We start from the raw sequence: 20,220 nt of genomic DNA, 5'->3' as shown, positions 1-20,220 counted from the left end.
TTTGACTTTTTTTTCTCGACATTTTGACTTTTTTTTCTCGACATTTTGACTTTTTTTTCTCGACATTTTGACTTTTTTTTCTCGACATTTTGACTTTTTTTTCTCGACATTTTGACTTTTTTTTCTCGACATTTTGACTTTTTTTTCTCGACATTTTGACTTTTTTTTCTCGACATTTTGACTTTTTTTTCTCACCATTTTGACTTTTTTTTCTCGACATTTCGACTTTTTTCTCGAGATTGTACTTCAACATTAATCTCGAAATTTTGACTTTTTCCTCGACATTTCGACTTTTTTCCTCAACATTTCGACTTTTTCCTCAACATTTCGACTTTTTCCTCATAATTTCGACTTTTTTCCTCAACATTTCGACTTTTTCCTCGACATTTTGACTTTTTTAACTGAAGGAATAATGGATTTGTTGGATCTCTATATCGTTTTCTACTGATTATTCTTATGGCTCTTTTTGGCAGAATGAAAATTGATTGAATATAAATGTTTTACAGGCATTTCCCCAAACTTCAACACAGTAGGTCAGATATGGAACAATCAGAGTGTTATATAAAATGTACAATGCTTTGTTGTTTGTTGTTGTTGAATCCTTTACTTTGTGTAACAGAGCAATTGATATTTTTATCTTTGTATAATGTATATGTGATTTCAAATTCAAATTTTCATCCAGCATGACACCCAAAAACTTGGTTTCCCTTACTCTATTAATTTCAATACCATCTATATTAATTGAAGTGTTATCTTAGATATCGTAAGATATCTGTAATATTCCCCCTATCGATGAGTTTTTGTTCATGTTTTCATTGGAAATCTGTGTTTTTTTTCTGCAGGGGAGAAGATTTTTGACATCGACAGCGGCAGGAACGCCCCCCTGCACTCCCCGCCCTCCGAACACTACACCATCGTCTTCAACACCTTCGTCATGATGCAGCTTTTCAACGAGATCAACGCGCGTAAGATCCACGGAGAGAGGAACGTGTTCGAGGGAATCTTCAACAACCTGATCTTCTGCAGCATCGTCTTTGGAACCTTTATCATTCAGGTATGTTGGAGATGATTTTCTTTCTGCTTTAGATGCATATTCATACTGACTAAAGCTGCTTTCGTCAAAGAAAATTACTAAATATCGTCGTCAACGAACCTTTATCTGTCTTATTTCTAGATAAAATATCTCATTTTTAGTAAAAAAAAAAAAAAAAATCTCATTACACTTAAAACAAAACTCATCACTGGAAAAAACAACAATTTTCACCTGTTTCAAGTAGATTTTCACTTAAAATAAGTAGAAAAATCTGCCAGTGGAACAAGATCTTGCTTGTAATAAGAAGATAAATCTTGTCCCACTGGCAGATTTTTCTACTTATTTCAAGTGAAAATTTACTTGAAACAGGTGAAAATTGTCAAATAACAAGTTACTGGTAATGATATGTATGACTTTTAAGTGTCATGAGATTTTTTGACTAAAAATGAGACATTTTAACTAGAAATAAGACAAATATTCCTGGTAAGATTTTGAGTTTTTGCAGTGCGTCAATGAAAATTATGACTAAATATCGCCTTTATCACCTGAGGAGAACGAGACGCAATGAAAATGCTGGTCATGTGACGATAACGATGATTAAATATATAATGCAATATCGTAGATGAATAACAACAAGTCTAAAAGATTAGATGTAGATTACAAAAATAAAAACTCTGCTAAAATGTGTCTTCATTTTCGTTGACCAAAATAAGACGAAATGTTCTAAGATTTCATTTTTTAAGAATCAGATCCAGAAGATGCAGCTGCAGAGTTAGAGGCTGATGCCGTTAACACAGAGCTCTAGGTTCACGTCAATTAAAAAACAAAGTTACATAGAGAAACGCTGGGATCTGCTCTGGGGCTGGAGAAGAAGAAGATCCATCTTTGGATACACTTTCCTACATAGACGTGGAAAAGAAAACCCAATGTGTTGTGGAAAAAGAAAAAGATGGGGAGAAGTGCTGAAAAATAAATATGTTGTAAACTCAAATTAAAGTCTTCTGTATCTGGAATGAATGTATTCTTGAGTCTTTAAGGTAACAATAATATAATAATAAGATAACCTTGTTTGAATTGTATAATGGGTTTGGATAAATACAATCTTTGACTAAAACTAGACTAAAATGCTCAGACTTTTAGTCGACTGAAACTTGACACGACTAAAAGGAGAATGAATGTGACTAAAATGATAGCTTGACCCAAAAATTAGACTAACACTAAAATTGAAACAGGCTGACAGAAACGACACTAGTGCTGACATGTAACCGAAGAGCCGGAGCTGCGGCTGCTCGGTGTGAAATACTCTGACGAGTTCGTCCTCTCTTCGTCCTCTCTTCGTCCTCTTCATCCTCTCTTCATCCTCTCTTCATCCTCTCTTCCTCCTCTCTTCGTCCTCTCTTCATCCTCTCTTCGTCCTCTCCTCCAGATCGTCATCGTGCAGTTTGGGGGGAAGCCGTTCAGCTGCGTGGCTCTGACCGTCGACCAGTGGCTCTGGTGCACCTTCCTGGGCTTCGGCTCTCTGCTGTGGGGACAGGTAGGAAACAACGAGCCGTCAGTGGAGTCACACTGCCCCCTAGTGGTGGCAGGAGGGAGAGCAGCGCCGGGAACAGAACATCCTGTTCCTCTGCCGTGACCAGAGACGTTGCATCTTAGTTCTAGGTGTAGATCATTTAAGAAAACTACTTTTTTTTGTAAGATGAGAACAGTCTTCTGACAGCAGATGATTGTTCAGGGTTGCAGATCTGCTTCTATCTGAATTATTGATCCACTAGAAACATATTTTTTTCCCCTTTTGGCGTCTCCTTAACTCTCCATCACCAGTGTTTTTATTTATGTGCTTGCTTGGTCTCTCAATTTAGTTTCTTAAGAGGGTTAGAAATAATTAGTCCTCATGGTGAGTGACAGTCGTCAGGTTTTAAGGATCCTAAAGGCTTTTGAATGTGAACTTTAGATCTGCATGGACTCAAGTATCTGTGGGGTCACTGGTTTTGTCCTGGTTTAACCATGAGGTCCGTAATGATGCTCAACCCTTTATCTACCATAGAACAAGTCCGCCTAAGCATATTTTTACATTTCTGCATGCTATACTGCCATTTTATGGATTATTTTTATTTGCTATTCATAGAAACAACCCATATAAGCCAATCTTTAATAATCTGTATGTTGCAAGTCCATACTAACTAAATAAATTGCTAAAAAGTGCAAATAACTACTAAAAATTCCAATATTTTACGCATTTTTCTAAATACAGAAATCCCACTGTTAGATCCCTCAAAACTGTCAATGGAAAAAAGTAACACAAAGGCCTTTCAAACCACAGGAAATTGATTTGGAATTAATTCATACTTTAGTTTTTGGGATATATTGCATTTAGGTATTTCGTCTTCATCTGGATGAATCCGAATTTACTGGATTATTATGTGATTTTTGCAAATGATTTAATGGATTAAAACTCTGGAACACTAAATGCAGGATATGTACAGGACTGTCTCATGAAAATTAGAATATTGTGATAAAGTCCTTTATTTTCTGTAATGCAAAAATGTCATACATTCTGGATTCATTACAAATCAACTGAAATATTGCAAGCCTTTTATTATTTTAATATTGCTGATCATGGCTTACAACTTAAGAAAACTCAAATATCCTATCTCAAAAAATTTGAATATTCTGGGAATCTTAATCTTAAACTGTAAACCATAATCAGCAATATTAAAATAATAAAAGGCTTGCAATATTTCAGTTGATTTGTAATGAATCCAGAATGTATGACATTTTTGTTTTTTTAATTGCATTACAGAAAATAAAGAACTTTCTCACAATATTCTAATTTTCTGAGACAGTCCTGTATATCTTTTTATATATCGCGTTTAGATGTCGCGTCTTCATCTGGATTAATCCAATTTTACTGGATTATTATGTGATTTTTCCAAACGATTTAATGGATTAAATCTCTGGGACACTAAATGCAAGATATGTAAGTGAAACTTAAGTGAAGTGTTTAACATGCAAAAAGAAATGTTTTATTTGGCTGTAATTGTACATAAGTTTTGAGAATCAATATGCAAACGGGAGTGCCGGTGTTCTGCCAATCCTTGCTACCTGCCGAGAAATGCTACTTTGTGGTTCTGCGCACGCGCACAGTGGATTTTCAAAGTTTGATTGGCACAGCAATCAATTCTTGCACGATGTAAAATGGATAATATGGGATGTTGAGTATTTGATCCTTCAAAATACACACTACCCATGACATGAATTGCATTATACTTTGTGAACATTATACGATAAAGAGAAAAAAAAAAACAATTCTATCGCTTTATTTGATACTAGTGATGCACCGAAATGAAAATTTGTGACCGAAACCGAAAATAATAATAAACACGGCTGAATACCGAACAATACCGAACATGGTTCTTTGCAGTTTTTCATTTATTTTTCCAATTTTTTCACCATTGCATAAATCAACTACATTTGATTTAGGCATGCTTTTCAAAGAAAAAAATCTTTTACAAAATTACAAGGTAGAAAATATTTATTGAACATAAAAATAGATTGATTTATGTTGTTTTGGTTCCACCTCCTGGTGAATGTTAGTTAAAATTCTTATGTGGTTACCTTTTGGTTGGCCAACGATTTATGTTTGTGGTGCAACAGTTACGGAGCGGCCAGTCTATTTCCTTATTTTACAACGCCGTTATTAATTGTTCGGTTTTTTTCCCACTCATTCCACCGAACACCGAAAGTGTTTTTTTGCCATTTTCGGCCGAACAATTTTGGTTACCGAACAATCGGTGCATCACTATTTGATATTCATTCAGTCATTTGCCTTTATTTAACCAGGCAGGTCATTAAGAACATTCTTATTTACAATGACGGCCTGGCAAGAGACAAGGACCACTCGGAGGGGAAAAGGACGTGGTTTAGGGACTAAAACACAGTAAAATTGTAGCTCTACAAAGGTAGAAAACCATGGTAGCCAGGTAGCATTTTTTGGCAAAGCAGCAGAAATCGGCAGAACAGCGGCGCTCCAGTCGGTCATAAAAAGATTTAAGGTTAAAGATCATCTTTTGCTTCAAATCTGGGATGTCTCCGTGTATTCTGCCTTATTGAGATGTTGGTGAACCCCGTTAAGACCGTCTGTCGTCTGTCTCCCCCCAGGTCATCTCCTCAATCCCCACCAGCCGCCTGAAGTTCCTGAAGACGGCGGGCCACGGCACCCAGAAGGAGGAGATCCCCGACGAGGAGCTGGAGGAGCTGGACGACATGGACGAGATCGACCACGCCGAGCGGGAGCTCCGCCGGGGCCAGATCCTCTGGTTCCGAGGCCTGAACCGCATCCAGACTCAGGTAAAACCCCCACAACCAGAACCAGGTCCCGGTTCCTCCGTCAGAACCGCCACGGGAAAGAAAAGCCATAAACACTTTAACTCTCTTCCAGCTCCAAGTTCCCCTTCCCTCTCTTTAATGTTTCTGTTCTGCTGCTGAACTAAAGCCAGTTCTCCTGCCTATTTCTGACTCCACCTGCTGTAAAAACCCCAACTATTGACGGTAACGGAGACGAGTGAGTCTGATTGGACGGAGAGATTATCAGAGATTGGCTGTAGCTGGACGAAGGGAAGGATTGTGCAGAGAAAAGAGTGAAATCAGTGCCTTTTCTGAACCAGTTCCTCCCGATTTCAAAAAGTGACACATTCATGTCTATGGTTACTGGTGCCTAGGGATGGGCGGTATGGACAAAAACATTTATCACCATCATTTCTGGCATTTATTCCGATAACGAGGAAAATGACGATAAAAAAAATACCAATTCAACTCCACCTTTGTAACTATAAATCTATCACCACATTCAACCTACACCTGCACTGCAAAACTGGAATGACTCAGATCCGCCATGTTTGTTACACAAAAACCTCATCAACGGGAATTTTTCTTTCTTTCTTTTTTCTTTCCTTTTTTCTTCTTTCTTTCTTTCTTTCTTTCTTTCTTTCTTTCTTTCTTTCTTTCTTTCTTTCTTTCTTTCTTTCTTTCTTTCTTTCTTTCTTTCTTTCTTTCTTTCTTTCTTTCTTTCTTTCTTTTTTTTCTTCTTTCTTTCTTTCCTTTTTTCTTTTTTTTTCTTTCTTTCATGCTCATATCTTTTTTTTCTTTCTTTCTTTCCTTTTTCTTTCTTTCTTTTTTTCTTTCTTTCCTTTTTTTTCTTTCTTCTTTCTTTCTTTTTTTCTTTCTTTTTTTCGTTCTTTCCTCTTTCTTTTTTTCTTTCTTCTTTCTTTCTTTTTTTCTTTCTTTTTTTCGTTCTTTCCTCTTTCTTTTTTTCTTTCTTTTTTTCGTTCTTTTTCTTCTTTTCTTTTTTTCTTTTTTCTTTCTTTTTCTTCTTTTCTTTTTTTTCTTTTTTCTTTTTCTTTTTTTTCTTTTTTCTTTCTTTCTTTCTTTCCTTTTTTTCTTTCTTTCTTTCTTTCTTTCTTTCCTTTTTTCTTTTCTTTCTTTCTTTCTTTCTTTCATGCTCATATCTTTTTTTCCTTTTCTTTTCTTTCTTTCCTTTTTTTCTTTTTCTTTCTTCTTTCTTTCTTTCCTTTTTTCTTTTCTTTCTTTCTTTCTTTCATGCACATATCTTTCTTTCCTTTTTTCTTTTCTTTCTTTCTTTCTTTCTTTCTTTCATGCTCATATCTTTCTTTCTTTTTTTCTTTCTTTCTTTCTTTCTGACTCATTTCCTTCCTTCCTTCCTTCCTTCCTTCCTTCCTTCCTTCACGTTGTGCTTGGATTTAACGCAGAACCATAAATCAGTTTTACACAAAAACATCATCAACAGGAATGTATCGTTTTTACCGTGAGATACAAATTCTTACCGTGGGGAATTTTTTTGACGGTTTATCGTGAACGGTAAAATATCGCCCATCCCTACTGGTGCCTCTCCTTTTTTTATTTTTTCTCTCTTTTCTCTCTCCTCTGGCTGTGTTGTTTGATTTTTTTCCTCTGGGCTTTTTTCTCCTCTTTTGTCACGCTGTCTGGTTCTTTGCAGATGGATGTAGTGAGTGCGTTCCAGAGTGGAACTTCCTTTCAGGGGGCTCTGAGGCGGCAGGCCTCCAACTCCAGCCAGCAGCAGCACGATGTAACCAATGTTTCTAGCCCTACACATGTAGCCTTTTCCACTACTACCACTCCTCCTGCCGCTGCCGCCAACACCGCTTCTGCCACTGTGGGGTGTGAGTGCGTGTTCTCCTCTAGTGCATGAAAACCTTCCTCTTCTTCTTCTCTTCTAACCTTTCTCCTCCACTAACGTTGTTCTCTCATGTTCCTCCTGTTTCCTCCAACAAAAAGACACCAACATCTTCCTCATGCTGCTTCGGTAACACTTGCTGTCTGTGTTTTTTTACATACCGTATTGGCCTGAATATAAGACGGTTTTTTTTTGCATTGAAATAAGACTGAAAAAGTGGGCGTCGTCTTACATTCGGGGTCTAGACCAGGGGTCGGCAAAATGTTGAAAGAGCATTATTGGACCAAAAACACAAAAAACAAATATGTCTGGAGCCGCAAAAAATGAAAAGTCTTGTATAAGCCTTAGAATGAGGCAAATGGCGAATGGCAAAATGTCGAGAAAAAAGTTGAAATGTTGAGAAAAGTCAAAATGTCGAGAAAAAAGTTGAAATGTTGAGAAAAATGTTGAGAAAAAAATTGAAATATCGAGAAAAAAGTCAAAATTTAGAGAAAAAGGTTGAAATGTCGAGATTAATGTTGAAGTACAATCTCAAGAAAAAAGTCGAAATGTTGAGAAAAAAGTCAAAATGTCAAGAAAAAAGTTGAAAGGTTGAGAAAAATGTCCAAATGTCGAAATGTCGAGAAAAAAGTCGAAATGTCGAGAAAAATGTCGAGAAAAATGTCGAAATGTCGAGAAAAAAATCGAAATCTCGAGAAAAAAGTCAAAATTTAGAGAAAAAGTTGAAATGTCGATATTAAAAAGGAAAGGAAAGAGGAAGAAAAAATGAGAAAAAACGGAAAAAAATAAGAATAAAGAAGAAAAAAAGAGAAAAAAAAAGGAAAAAAGAGAAAGAAAGAGAACAAAAGAGACAAAAAGAAGAAAAAAAAGATCAAAAACTTTGAAAAAGCTCCAGGAGCCACTAGGGCGGCGCTAAAGAGCCGCACGCGGCTCCAGAGCCGCGGGTTGCCGACCCCCGGTCTAGACGTTATACCCATTTACACCGCTAGATGGCGCCAGATATCTTTAAAGCGAATGCTGAACTTAACTCTCCAGGCCAAAGCGAACACCTGTCACGAAGAAGAAAAATAAAAAATAGTATAAGAAAGAGAAGAGAAGAAAATAAGAGAAGAGATAACAGAAAGTGGAGAAACGTAGCGACAATCTGGAGAAAAGAGGGTGGAAGTTCGGCAGGTAAACCGGCAGCTGAGGAGAAGTTATGATGCAAACTTCAAGATAATGATTTCAAATAGTCAAAATAACATGCTTTTTCTCTCGAATATATTGTTATAATCATTTGTTTCAGATTTACTGTAATCATTTTCTGTATCAAAATGGAATTTGGTGTTCAAAAAGTCTTTCTTTAAACTTGAGTCTTGAAAAAGAGGGGGTCGTCTTATAATCGGGGTCGTCTTATATCCGGGACAATACGGTATATCTCTCTATATATATGTACCTTTATAACCAGGTCTCTGCCAGCGTCAAGGTGTTTTTTATCTCTGTGTCATCGTGTTTTCTGTTTCTCCGCTTCTGCTTCGGTCTCAGAAATGGAAATATGTGTCTGAGAGGAGGAGGATGTGTAAAAAAAAAAGAGCGATGCTTGACATCGAGCGGGTGTGTCTGCTGCTCATGTTGCTCTGTAACTCTCATGGGTCTCTGTCGCAGCGCTCTAGTCCCTAGTCAGGTAAATGTTTTGAGTATACGCCCATGGTCACGCTCTAAAAGCAGCAGATTATCAGTAAATCTGCGAGGAGGTCAGACGAGGAGTCTCTGCAGGATGTTTTACCTGAGGAAATGAAAGGAAATGAGTGGAAGATCACGACGGGCTGCCGTTGCCACGACACGGTTTGTTGGGAGGAAGTTCTCCGTGTTTTCACATCGAATCGCCGTTTTGCAAAGTGGGAAGCAGATCCAGACCAATCCGGACTCTGTTCTCACTGACGGTGACTCTCTTTCTCTTTCAGATCTAACCGTACTGACGCCTCAGCAGATCTGCATTTCAGTTTCATGTTTTCCTGGCGTTACGATGTTTAGGTCGCCACCTCCTCCTCTAACGCCTAAGCTTTCCTTTCAGGTGTTTTGTAAAAGCAAGAGTCCTGCACTGTCTGAGAAGCAGAACTCCAACTGACTCCCCGCATATTCTCCCTTAGATTCTGTGAAATGTGTCATGGGCTATACTCAAAGGTTTACTGCCGTTGAACTCCAGGTAGCGCCGCGCTCTGCATGGGTTCAAAGTCTCTGGTCTCGTTTGTGACTTTTCTCTCTCTGTGCTGTTTTTTTTCTTTGTTTTTTTGACTTGTTCAGCAGCTTGTAGACATGCTTGGCTGCCTCAGCTTCTCTTTCTGTTGTTGGTTTTACTCCACAAACATAAACTATGACTGACCCACCTCCCCCCCCTTTCTGTCTCTTTCTCTGCCTTTTTAGTTTCTGTCTTCCTCTTTTCTCTCTTCCTGTCTTCCTCTTCGCATGTCCAGCAACAGTAGAGTCTGACCCGGCTGTGATCCATTTCTTGTGTCGAAAACGTCGATCTTCTCCTTTTTCTTCTTGGATTAATCAGACGAACGGTTCGCGTTTTAGTGTTTCATGACGGCTCCTAAGAACCAGGCGCTGGACTGGGTTTGTCCCTGAAAACTCCTAAACCTAAACCCGGCGTCGCTTAGAAACGCTTTCTTTTTATCCAACGTTCAGTTCCGAGTACGTCCTCACAGACTCGTAGCTTATTGGTCCGTTACAGTATTTTATAATAATTACGGTAACCTGAAACGTTTCTCCCGCTCCACTTCAAGCTTCTGCAGATTCCCCCGAGAGATTTACTTCAATTTCATTTCAAAAATACTTTATTAATCCCCAGAGGGAAGATTATATAGATATCATGCTATATAGATGGATAGATATGTACATTAAAGCCTCCTCCTGGCTGTCTGATCCTCTGCTGTTTCTCCACTGCATGGTGCAACTTGACTGGCCTCTCTTGATTTTGGTTTCCATGGCGATGGGCTCTTTATTCATTTTTTTTTTATCTTTCACAAGAACTATCCTTATTAAGTCGAGTTAGGAGCCAGAAAACGCTGCAGACCTGCAGGAATATCCCACGTACGGTACCTCGCCGGACAGGAGCCACTTTCCTAACTACATGGCAGCGACTGCTCTGTAAACACGTGCTGCAACCACGTACACATGTGGTCGTGTAGTTTGTTTGGGGGGTAAAAGAAAGTCAAGGTGCAGTGGAAGAGCAGCATCCAGGAGGCGGGGCCTATTCCACTTTTTATTTATTTTTATTTAATCAGGTTAGTCCCTTTGAGATCGGGGGTCTCTTTTACAAGGGAGACCTTCAATCCGAAGATAGCAGCAACATAGTTACAGAATTAAAAGATAAAAGAACAAACAAATAAATTACATAAATTAATTAAAACACTTCCATACAGACAGTCAGAGCTTTAAATTCCGTCACAGGTATGAGTTTTCATGAATGCAGTTCAGATTGAAGTTTATTCCAAGCATCTAGTGCTGAAAACCTAAAAGCTTTCTTCCCAAATTCAACCAAATGCAAAATGTCCATTGAGCGGAGTTTGTAACCTCCTTGTTTCCATGTTAAAAGAGAAGATAAATAAGTAGGAATTTTACCCAGAATGGCTTTATAAATTAACATATACCAATGACTAGGCCTGTGTTAAAAAAATCGATTCTCATATTCTCAAGTCTAAAGATTGTTTTTTTTTTTCTTTTAATTTTTTTTTTTTTCCCCATCGTTACATTACAGCTTTTGGTATTTTTTTGTTTATGCCCAAAAAAAGGAATGTTTTGTTGGACACAAGAATAACTGGTGCCATGTTTTTGCCTTTAAATATGTTTAAAGGTATGAAAACATTAAAGTTTTCAGTTATAATTGCATAAATTGTCAATATTTCATTACTTTATATATTGTCTTGGGGTTAGATTTGCATAAAATGTTAAAAACCAAATTCTCAAAAATTAAAAACCGAAATAGACCGAAAATGGAAAAAAATTAAAAATGGAATGTGGGAAAAAAATTAAACACCGGGTCACGTGTGAGGTTAACGTTGAAATAACCGCTCGCATGCACGAGTCTCTGACACCCCCCCCCCCCCTCACAGACTGTTTACAGTCAATAACTCTTTTAAAACCCCAATATTAGCAATAACCCGGTTTTGCACTGCCATGTAAACACCAATAACTCCTTTGAATAACCCAAATTTGACCCATGGGTTATTCCTTTTAAAACCTGAATATTGGGTCATGTAAACGCCAAACGGAATATCCCCATCAAACGGAACAGGAATTTGTTTTCTGCGCATGCTCTTTTCGCAAGGAATCTTGGCCTTGAGTCCAAGAAGTTCTTATAAACACAGAGAAAAGCAAGACCACGCCAGACTTTTGGAGTGAGGAGGAGACTACCGTATTTTCTGGACTATAAGCCGCTACTTTTTTCATAGGTTTTGAACCGTGCGGCTTATACAAAGGTGCAGCTATTCTGTGGATTTTTTTCCACCGGTCGGGGCGCTCTAACCGGAATTAGAATCAAAACTAAGACAAAATAAATGCAAAGCAGAATACGCTACTTCTTCTTTAGCAGATAGAAGTACGTAGAAGCAGATTTCAAACCGATAAATAGATAAATAAATAGCGGTTATTTTCTCTTGGTTCTGTCCCGTTTTAATCAGCAAAGTTGCTGCCGTGTTAATTCAATTCAATTTTATTTATATAGCGTCTAATACAACAAAAGTTGTCTCTAGACGCTTTCCAGAGATCCAGAACATGAACCCCCGAGCAGTTATTACATAAACAATGGCAGGTAAAAACTCCCCTAGTGGGAGAAAAACCTTAAGCCAAACAGTGGCAAGAAAAACTCCCCTTTAGGAGGGAAGAAACCTTGAGCAGTACCAGGCTCATAAGGGGGGACCCTCCTGCCGAGGGCCAGACTGGGGGTCAGGGACAGCAACAGCACAGCAGGCAGGTGGAAGCAGCAACGGGATGACCGGGGGTGGGGACCGCAGGCCAGCACGCAGCTCCCGAAGCTCCGGCCCAATCAGCAAGCCCCAGGTTGGGGTGCAGGGTCAGGGAAAGGTTGAGAAGGGGCAGGGCCAGGGAGAGGAGTCTTGAGGGACAAATCTCTCCCCGCCTGACCGGGCCGTTACCCTGCCCCTCTCACTCCCAAGCTGCAGGTTCCGGTGTTGTGCATTCAGAGATTCTCTTCGCCACCGGCAGAGGATGGTGCACCATGTACAAAAGAGATAAAAGGGAGGAGAAGGGGGGGCCAGCACAAGAAACTACAGGAGCGACTCTAACACACTAGAGTTTACACTACCTAGAGATTTACCAACACCAGCTAGAGGTTTACTGAACACTAACTATAGGCTTTACTAAACAGAAAGGTTTTAAGTTTAGTTTTAAAGGTGGAGGTGGTGTCAGCCTCCTTAACCCAAATTGGAAGTTGGTTCCATAGTAATGGTGCCTGATAGCAGAACGCCCGCCCTCCAAATCTACATTTAGATACTCTAGGAACTACGAGTAAAGCTGCACTCTGAGAACGGAGAGCTCTGACAGGAACATAAGGCACTATCAGGTCTTGCAAATAATGCGGAGCTAAGCCGTTTTGGGCTTTATATGCAAGTAATAAAATTTTAAATTGGATTCTGAATTTTACGGGTAGCCAATGGAGCGACGCTAACACTGGAGAGACGTGGTCTCTCCTGCTGATTCCTGTCAGCACTCGTGCTGCTGCAAAAGTGTTAAAAGAAAGGATCTATTTAGGTACAAATATGTACATCATTTACAGTTCAAAATCCTTCTGTACATGTAGTAAATATCTAATCTAACAACATAAATATCTGCGGCTTGCATATCTTTTTTTTTTTTTTAAATAGAGTGGATGCGGCTTGTATGCCGGTGCGGCTTATAGTCCAGAAAATACGGTAATCATTTTATAAATGTAATGAAGGATATGAACATTTTGGCATTTGTAGACGGTAGAAAGTACGGGGATAGCGAGATTTACAAGAAGGTGAGAGAAAAGTTGCGCGAAGCAGCATTTGTTTTGAATTTGGATACAGGAAGAAGAAGCTGAAATGACGGTAATTGCGTCATGATGTTCTCCGTGCGTCGCTGGTTTCATCCAGATATCCCAAATGATTAATTACCATGTAAACGGAATATTCCCAATGTCTCAGTAACCGAAAAATTAGCAATAACCCGATTTTTGACTGCATGTAAACGTAGTCACAGAGTTTTGAAGTGTGAAGTTTTATTAAACTCATGTTTCCCCTGGATTAAACCTGTGTTTTTACGCCGGTGTTGACGTGTGTGTCTAACGCTGTTCCCCCCACTGCCCCGTGTGTCTCTCCCCCCCCCAGATCCGGGTGGTGAAAGCATTCCGCAGCTCCATCTCCCTCTATGAGGGCCTGGAGAAGCCCGAGTCCCGCTCGTCCATCCACAACTTCATGACCCACCCGGAGTTCCGGATAGAGGACTCGGAGCCGCACATCCCCCTGATCGACGACACCGACGCGGAGGACGACGCTCCCACCAAGCGGAATTCAGTCAGCCCGCGCAACGCCTCGCCCACGCCGCCCTCGCCCTCCCCGTCCCCCACGCCCGGAAACAACCCCGGTAACCACGGCAACAACACCCCCGCCCCCACCGCCGCCTCCCCGAACCAGAACAATAACGCTGTGGAGAGCAGCAACCACCTCCTCCCGGACGGGCCCAAATCAGGGAGCCCGTCCGCCCCGGGGAGCCCGCTACACAGCCTGGAGACGTCCCTCTGATTCTGACCCGCCCCTCCCCCAACGCCCATAAAACGCAGCAGCTTTTCCACCCGCCACCACGGAGCACGGAGCTCAGCTCGGACTAACCGGAACGGACACTCGGAGAGGAGAGACGGAGTCTTGTGTGGGGACATCCAGAGGAATGTACGGCTTGGTGTGGATTCTTTGGTCCTTTTTTTTTATTATTTTAGTTGTTGTTCTTTATTAATACCCTGCTGCAACACAAGAACTCTCACCTCTCCCTCCTTGGTAACATTTTTTTTTTTTTTTTTTTTTTTCTCTTGGTAACAAGGGGTGACGATACACCTGGATTTGAAAGTGACCTGTTTTTATCTTATTATTATTATTATTATTATTGCTCTTATTTTAATTGAAGGCTTGAAGATCGTCTGTAAGATTAATAATGAACCTTTTAGCTTCTCTTTTATCTGAAGGGGTGTTGTATATTTGTTTCTTCGGCCCCTCGCTCATTTCAAAAACATATTTCTGCTCCATCGGCTGTTAATATTTTGAGTTATTTATGTTTTTTGGAAAAAAAGCAGGTCTGTTTACAAAGTTTGTAGATACTTTTTTTCCTGTTTGTAGGCAAAAGAGCTTCCTGATGTCTAAATGCAGAAAACTGGGACAGAATTTAAAAAGAGAGAGCGAGAGAGAAAAGAGAGAAAGAGGACTATTTCAGATACTGCTGTATTTTCAGGAAAAAAAGGGTGTTTCTATTGAAACTTAACTATTTTTGCCTGCAAGTTTTATTTGTTATATATTTGTAGATAAATATAGAACCTTCTAGCCAAACTGAAACACTAAGGCTAGTTTAGAGAAGAGGGAAAACGACATCAACGGCCTCTGTTCACTAACATCGCTATAAATATTTACTACTTCCATTTCTTCGATAGTTTTCATGTGCACAAAACCTTCTGGAGTTCTGGATTCTCTTTTTATTCATTACGTTGTGTTCAAGAATTTCCACATGTTGAAAGGTTAAATTATTAAAAGGGACTTTTAGTAAAAAAGAATCCGGGCCGATTTATTTATCAAGCATCCGAGACCTTCGCCCCCTAAAAATCCCCCCGAGCTGGAGGTCGGGGAGGAACCGGACTTTGACCCCCTCCAGCCTCCTCGGCGCGTCCTCCTTAGCGGTTACAAGTTGCAGTGGAAGGAGACGCGCCTCATGCACGGGTGGGAAGAGCTGGAGCGGAGGTCAAAGCGCCGGGTCGCGGCCCCCGTCGTCACGACGACCACGCGTGGATGTGCCTTCAGAATTAATTCAGAACATCCTGATCCATCACTCGCCACCTTCAGGGAAATGCTTGGTAAATACGGCCCCCGATTCCTCATAGTTTATTTATTTTCTCAGCTAACTTTAGCCCCTGCCATTGTACAGTACTGACATTTGTTTACTCAGGCGTAAAAGAAAAATGTAAAGGAGTATTTTCTTTTTTTTTTTTTTTTTTTTTTTTTTTTTTTTTTTAAGGAAAAGAATCTCCTAACTTCAGACAATTGTGTTTTAGGTAACAAAACTTTGTGTTGGGCAGAAAGCAAGTAAAATATTTTCATATTTAATCCTCTTTAAGCTCATATTGTAGGGAAAATTTTAATTTGATTCCTCCAAGTTCTGGTTTGTTGGGGTTCCTGGTATTTTTTTATTTTTTTTTTTATTTTTTTTTTTCTTCTTGGTTTTTTTTTTTTCTTCAAGCCTGTCCAAAAGACTGCTTTCACTATGGATAAATGTTTCTGCATTTGGTTGGTTTGTAAAATATTTTTGAAACCTGATGTACTGGAAACACTAAAGAATTGGACGTGCATTTTTCAAGAATAAAGACTTAGGCATACACTGGTATCTATCTGCACAGGGTACTTTATTTCGTAGTGCTCCACGGGAGAAAAAAAAAAAGTTTTGATACAAATCGTAATGAAAATAATACCTTTGTATTTTTATGACGACGCTGATGAGACGTTTCATCGCACTAAAGCAAGTTTTGGATGATTTGACACCATTATGAGGGAGGGATTTGGCCACTAAAATGTTTTTTTTTTTTTTTTTTTTGTTCTGGAATATTCTCAGGGTGCAAAATGATGTGAAGGAACAGGCCGCTTTTTAGTTTGCATATTAACACACTTGATTAAATGATGGGATGGCGGTGGTCAGCCACACACAGGCAGCGGGCTGCACGTTCTTCCTGCAGCCACCCGGCCGGCTTCGCCCGAAGGAGAGGAAGTTATGAAAAAAGAAAACAAAAAAAAACTAAAGAAAATCATGACTTTCTCCGAGGAAACGGTTTGTTTTCCTCGTTTTACAGACGACAGAATAGCAGCTAGGATTGCCTGCAAAGTGAGAGAATGAAGAACGCGAGAGGAATCCATGCGAGGAGTTTGTTCTGTAGCTTCTTCCTGTAACGGGAACGAATGTTTTCCATCTGTTTATGGACTTTTTTTTTCTTTTTTTTTTTCTTTTTTTTATCTTTTAACATTTGGAAATAAAAGTACTTCATGTCTGTTTATCTTGAGCATTTTAAATGGATATTGTGATTGGATTTACATTTGAAACTTGTCGAGTAATGTGTATGGTTTTTAAAAATAAAAATATGTATTTAGCCTAAACTGCAGGGCCACGTTTGCTTCTTTGTGTTTGCGGCCCATGGTTTCACGGTGACGGGCGGGACAAACTCGAAGTAACCAAGGTCAGTGTGACTGTTAGGTCTAGGAATTATTTATACCAGCTACAAGCAGTACTGGAGTTGTTTAAAAACGGTCAAAATCATCCCCCCTGAAATAAAAACAGTCAAAATCATCCCCCCTGTAAAACTGCCATCCCTCCTTTCCATCCCTTATGTCATTTCATCAATGAATGTGGTTTTACTGCTATTTCAACATTTAGAGTCATCACCAGAAAAATAACTTATTTGACAATTTTCACCTGTTTCAAGTAAATTTTCACTTGAAATAAGTAGGAAAATCTGCCAGTGGGACAAGATTTATCTTCTTATTACAAGCAAAAAAATCTTGTTCCACTGGCAGATTTTTCTACTTATTTCAAGTGAAAATCTACTTGAAACAGTTGAAAATAATTGTTTTTTCCAGTGATGAGTCTTGTTTTAAGTGTAATGAGACATTTTAACTAGAAATAAGACAAATATTCTTGTTAAGATTGTGAGTTTTTGCAGTGATCCATTGTACTTATCCTGTGAAGGACAGAGTCCTATTGATAAGTTCAGAAAAGTGTTTTTTATTGTTGTGTTTTGATGTATTTGATGTAAGCCCAGTGGATATTTAAAGCTTACAGAAGGCTGCATTTAACTGCTGCTATGTCATTCCTGCAGTATTTCTGCAGGTGTTTTGGTCACTGCTATTATTTGTAATATATTATATTATTTGTAATCAGCACAAATTATCTGTCCCCATACGATAAAATACACCATCCCCCCTGATTTTTTTTTTTTACAACTCGAGTACTGGCTATAAGCTTCCAGCCCCTTTAATGCCGTACCATGACACTGCCGCCGCCGTGCTCCAGTATTGGACGGTCTTTAGAAAGTCTTTGATCCGCACTAAATATGTCTAACTCTAACCTTTCAGCTGAATTCACAGAGTTACGTCCTGCAAAACCTGGCATACGCTTCAAATCCCCACCGCAACAATTACACGGGATTCACATCTGCATCTTAACACGACGGAAGCACCGTGACGAACTGCAGCGGTTGGAAGATATTGGAAGAGAATTCCTTTGGCGAGCATCAATTCTGTCTTCTGTTAATGATCCCAGACTCTGGTTGACCTTTTGACTTAAACCGCTGAGGTTGTGATAGCTTGAAAAAAAGCGCATACGTTTCAAAACGACATCAAAGTGTCTCAAATTATTCTCAAGCACTGTGTTAAAATGGGGCTGTGGGAGGCCTGAGTTCAGGTTTCTTCCTTGTCGACTTCTTATAAATATCGACGTTGCAGTTCAGGTAAAACCTTGTTTTCACTTTACACACACAGTTACACAGACATATACACCTGCTCACTCACCTACATGCTCCCTCCATAGTTTTGGGGGTCAGATAATCGCAGTAGCCCAGTCTGGATTCAGTTTTAGAGACCTGGAATGGTTGTTATTTGTGTCTCTGCCTGTTCCCGTTTCTGTTTGTTTATTTTCTCTCTTTCAGATTTCAAAGGCTTGTATGCCCGTTGTGCGTTTCCCTGTGTTTCTCTCATTTCAGACTTGCCCATTACCATCGCTCGCCAAAACTGCTGCTCACTTTGCACCCACTGTACCTCATTATTTTTACCACTGTACATTCCTCACTTTCTGCTTCTTTGCACTTCTGGTTAGATACTAACTACATTTCGTTGTCTCAGTACGTGTACTCTCTGCAATGACAATAAAGTTGAACTTGGACGGCGCTACAGAGCTCTGTGCACCAAAACCTCCAGATACAGGGACAGTTTCTTCCCCCAAGCTGTTGCTCTGATGAACTCTCATCACTCAGAGTAATCAATCACTGTGCAATAATAATAATAATTTTTATGTTAGGATTTCATGAATTGTTTAAGAGTTTGAAGGGTTCTTCGTGATTTTCTCTATATGCAAAGTTATCTCCTATTCAGGAGTTCAGCTATAGTTCAGCTGTTTTCTCTAGTCGCAGAGTCAGCCCTTGTGTCATGGCTCGACTGTTTTCTTTATCTGCAGGGTTTACATAGTTCAGATATTTACTCTTCGTTTAAGTGAAGACAATGGGGAGAAACAGATGTTTTAACACTGAGGGGTCTCATCTGTTATCTGGGTTGACACCTCAAGTAGGAAGCAATCAACAGAGATATAAGGCTGAAGGTCTGATATGTTTGGGTGTCTTTCCCGCAGCTGGCTCCACAGATGGGGTTCACGTAAAAAAAGAACACCTCCCTTTTTAGAATAAATTGAACTGGATTGATGACCACCGTGTGCATTTCTCTCCCGCCTATGTGGTTTTAGAAAAGTGTACCTCCGGCCGGAAAAAATTGTGCATGATATAATAAAAGCTTGTATTAACTTTGATTTGATTTGATTTATTTTTGTACATGTAAAAAACAACAATTCAAGAGAAGATAAGAAAACAAAACAAAGAATTTCATACTTTAAAACTTGATATCTTAATTTACATGTGCAAAAAGGAGTAGGAAGAAGTGTAAACTTATTTAATCCTACCCCCATTCACTAATTATTTAACCCGTATTCATAAGTATTCACACACAGTACACTGCTAAATAACAGTATTATTACTGTTATATTATTATATACAGTAATTATACTCACACACATATATAAATACACATAGTTGAATATTTCTATATATTTGTACACACTTCACTGTAACTTTGATTCTATTTCACTGGTTTTTTTATGGTGCACCAGACAAACGAACACTAGGATCTTTCAATAATAATAACCACAATCATATGCTGTAACAATGCACTTTTCATTAATAACCATGTCTACCTCATACTGCTGCACCTTTCACTTTTTTAAAATTGTATATATGTTAATAAGAGCTGTCATTTGTCTATTTACTGTTCACAGAGTTTATATAATAAAACCCTGAGACCTCCTCAGATTTCCAAGATACAAAGATATTCTTGTAAAAATACATCAGGTATTGGTACATAAACATTGACAGATAGTTTTAGAGTTAGACATAATTCGAGAATTAGACATAATTTAATAAGAAAAGACATAATTTAATAACAATTTTTGTTTTTGTCTCTTTTTGAAAATTGAGAGAGATCCAGACTCTTTTATAGCATTTTATATCAATCTCATTCCAAATTTTTGGACCTTTACAGGTTACACTGAAACTTGTACATTTCAGTTGCCTTTTCTTTCCCTTTAAAAGTTGTTTTCCCCTTGTGGCGTGTTCATATTAAGGAGCATAAGTTGGGATGAGATGACAGAGTCTGTTATTGAGTCTAAACACTACATTATACATTACACAGGCATTGTGGAAAATGTTACACTCAGTAAGTTTCAGAAGCTTATATCCGTAAAAACGAGGATCAGAGTACAGAGTACAGAGTACAGTGAGCAAATAAACCTCACCAAATAAACCTGATTCTGTTGTTCATCCCCGCCAGCAGGGGGCAGTGTGTACCTGCTCCTCGGGTTTGTATCAAACGTCCAAAGATCGTTTATAAAGAAGATGCTTCACTCTCCACAACAAACCTCGGACCAGGCGCTGCTCTGTTATTATAGATCACAT

The 20,220-nt window shown here is 39.1% G+C and overlaps 1 protein-coding gene across 2 annotated transcripts in view; it reads left to right on the top strand.

Moving 5' to 3' along the window:
* atp2b1a (ATPase plasma membrane Ca2+ transporting 1a) overlaps positions 1 to 15,070 on the top strand; it is a 78,557-nt gene extending 63,487 nt beyond the window's left edge. The window contains exons 18-22 of one of the 2 annotated variants that reach the window (XM_061715248.1): positions 843 to 1,054; positions 2,460 to 2,567; positions 5,192 to 5,380; positions 7,047 to 7,136; positions 13,595 to 15,070. In XM_061715248.1, the coding sequence (XP_061571232.1) occupies positions 843 to 1,054; positions 2,460 to 2,567; positions 5,192 to 5,380; positions 7,047 to 7,136; positions 13,595 to 14,008 (1,013 nt within the window). In that variant the 3' untranslated portion in view covers positions 14,009 to 15,070. The remainder of the gene's footprint in view (positions 1 to 842; positions 1,055 to 2,459; positions 2,568 to 5,191; positions 5,381 to 7,046; positions 7,137 to 13,594) is intronic. The other variant, XM_061715249.1, reaches the window with a different exon arrangement.
* The last annotated feature ends 5,150 nt before the right edge of the window (positions 15,071 to 20,220 follow it).

This window comes from Cololabis saira, chromosome 23 (genome assembly GCF_033807715.1).
Source record: "Cololabis saira isolate AMF1-May2022 chromosome 23, fColSai1.1, whole genome shotgun sequence".
NCBI classification, from domain to species: Eukaryota; Metazoa; Chordata; class Actinopteri; order Beloniformes; family Belonidae; genus Cololabis; species Cololabis saira.
Note: the sequence above shows the minus strand (reverse complement) of the source record. Positions and strands in the feature narration are given on the sequence as shown.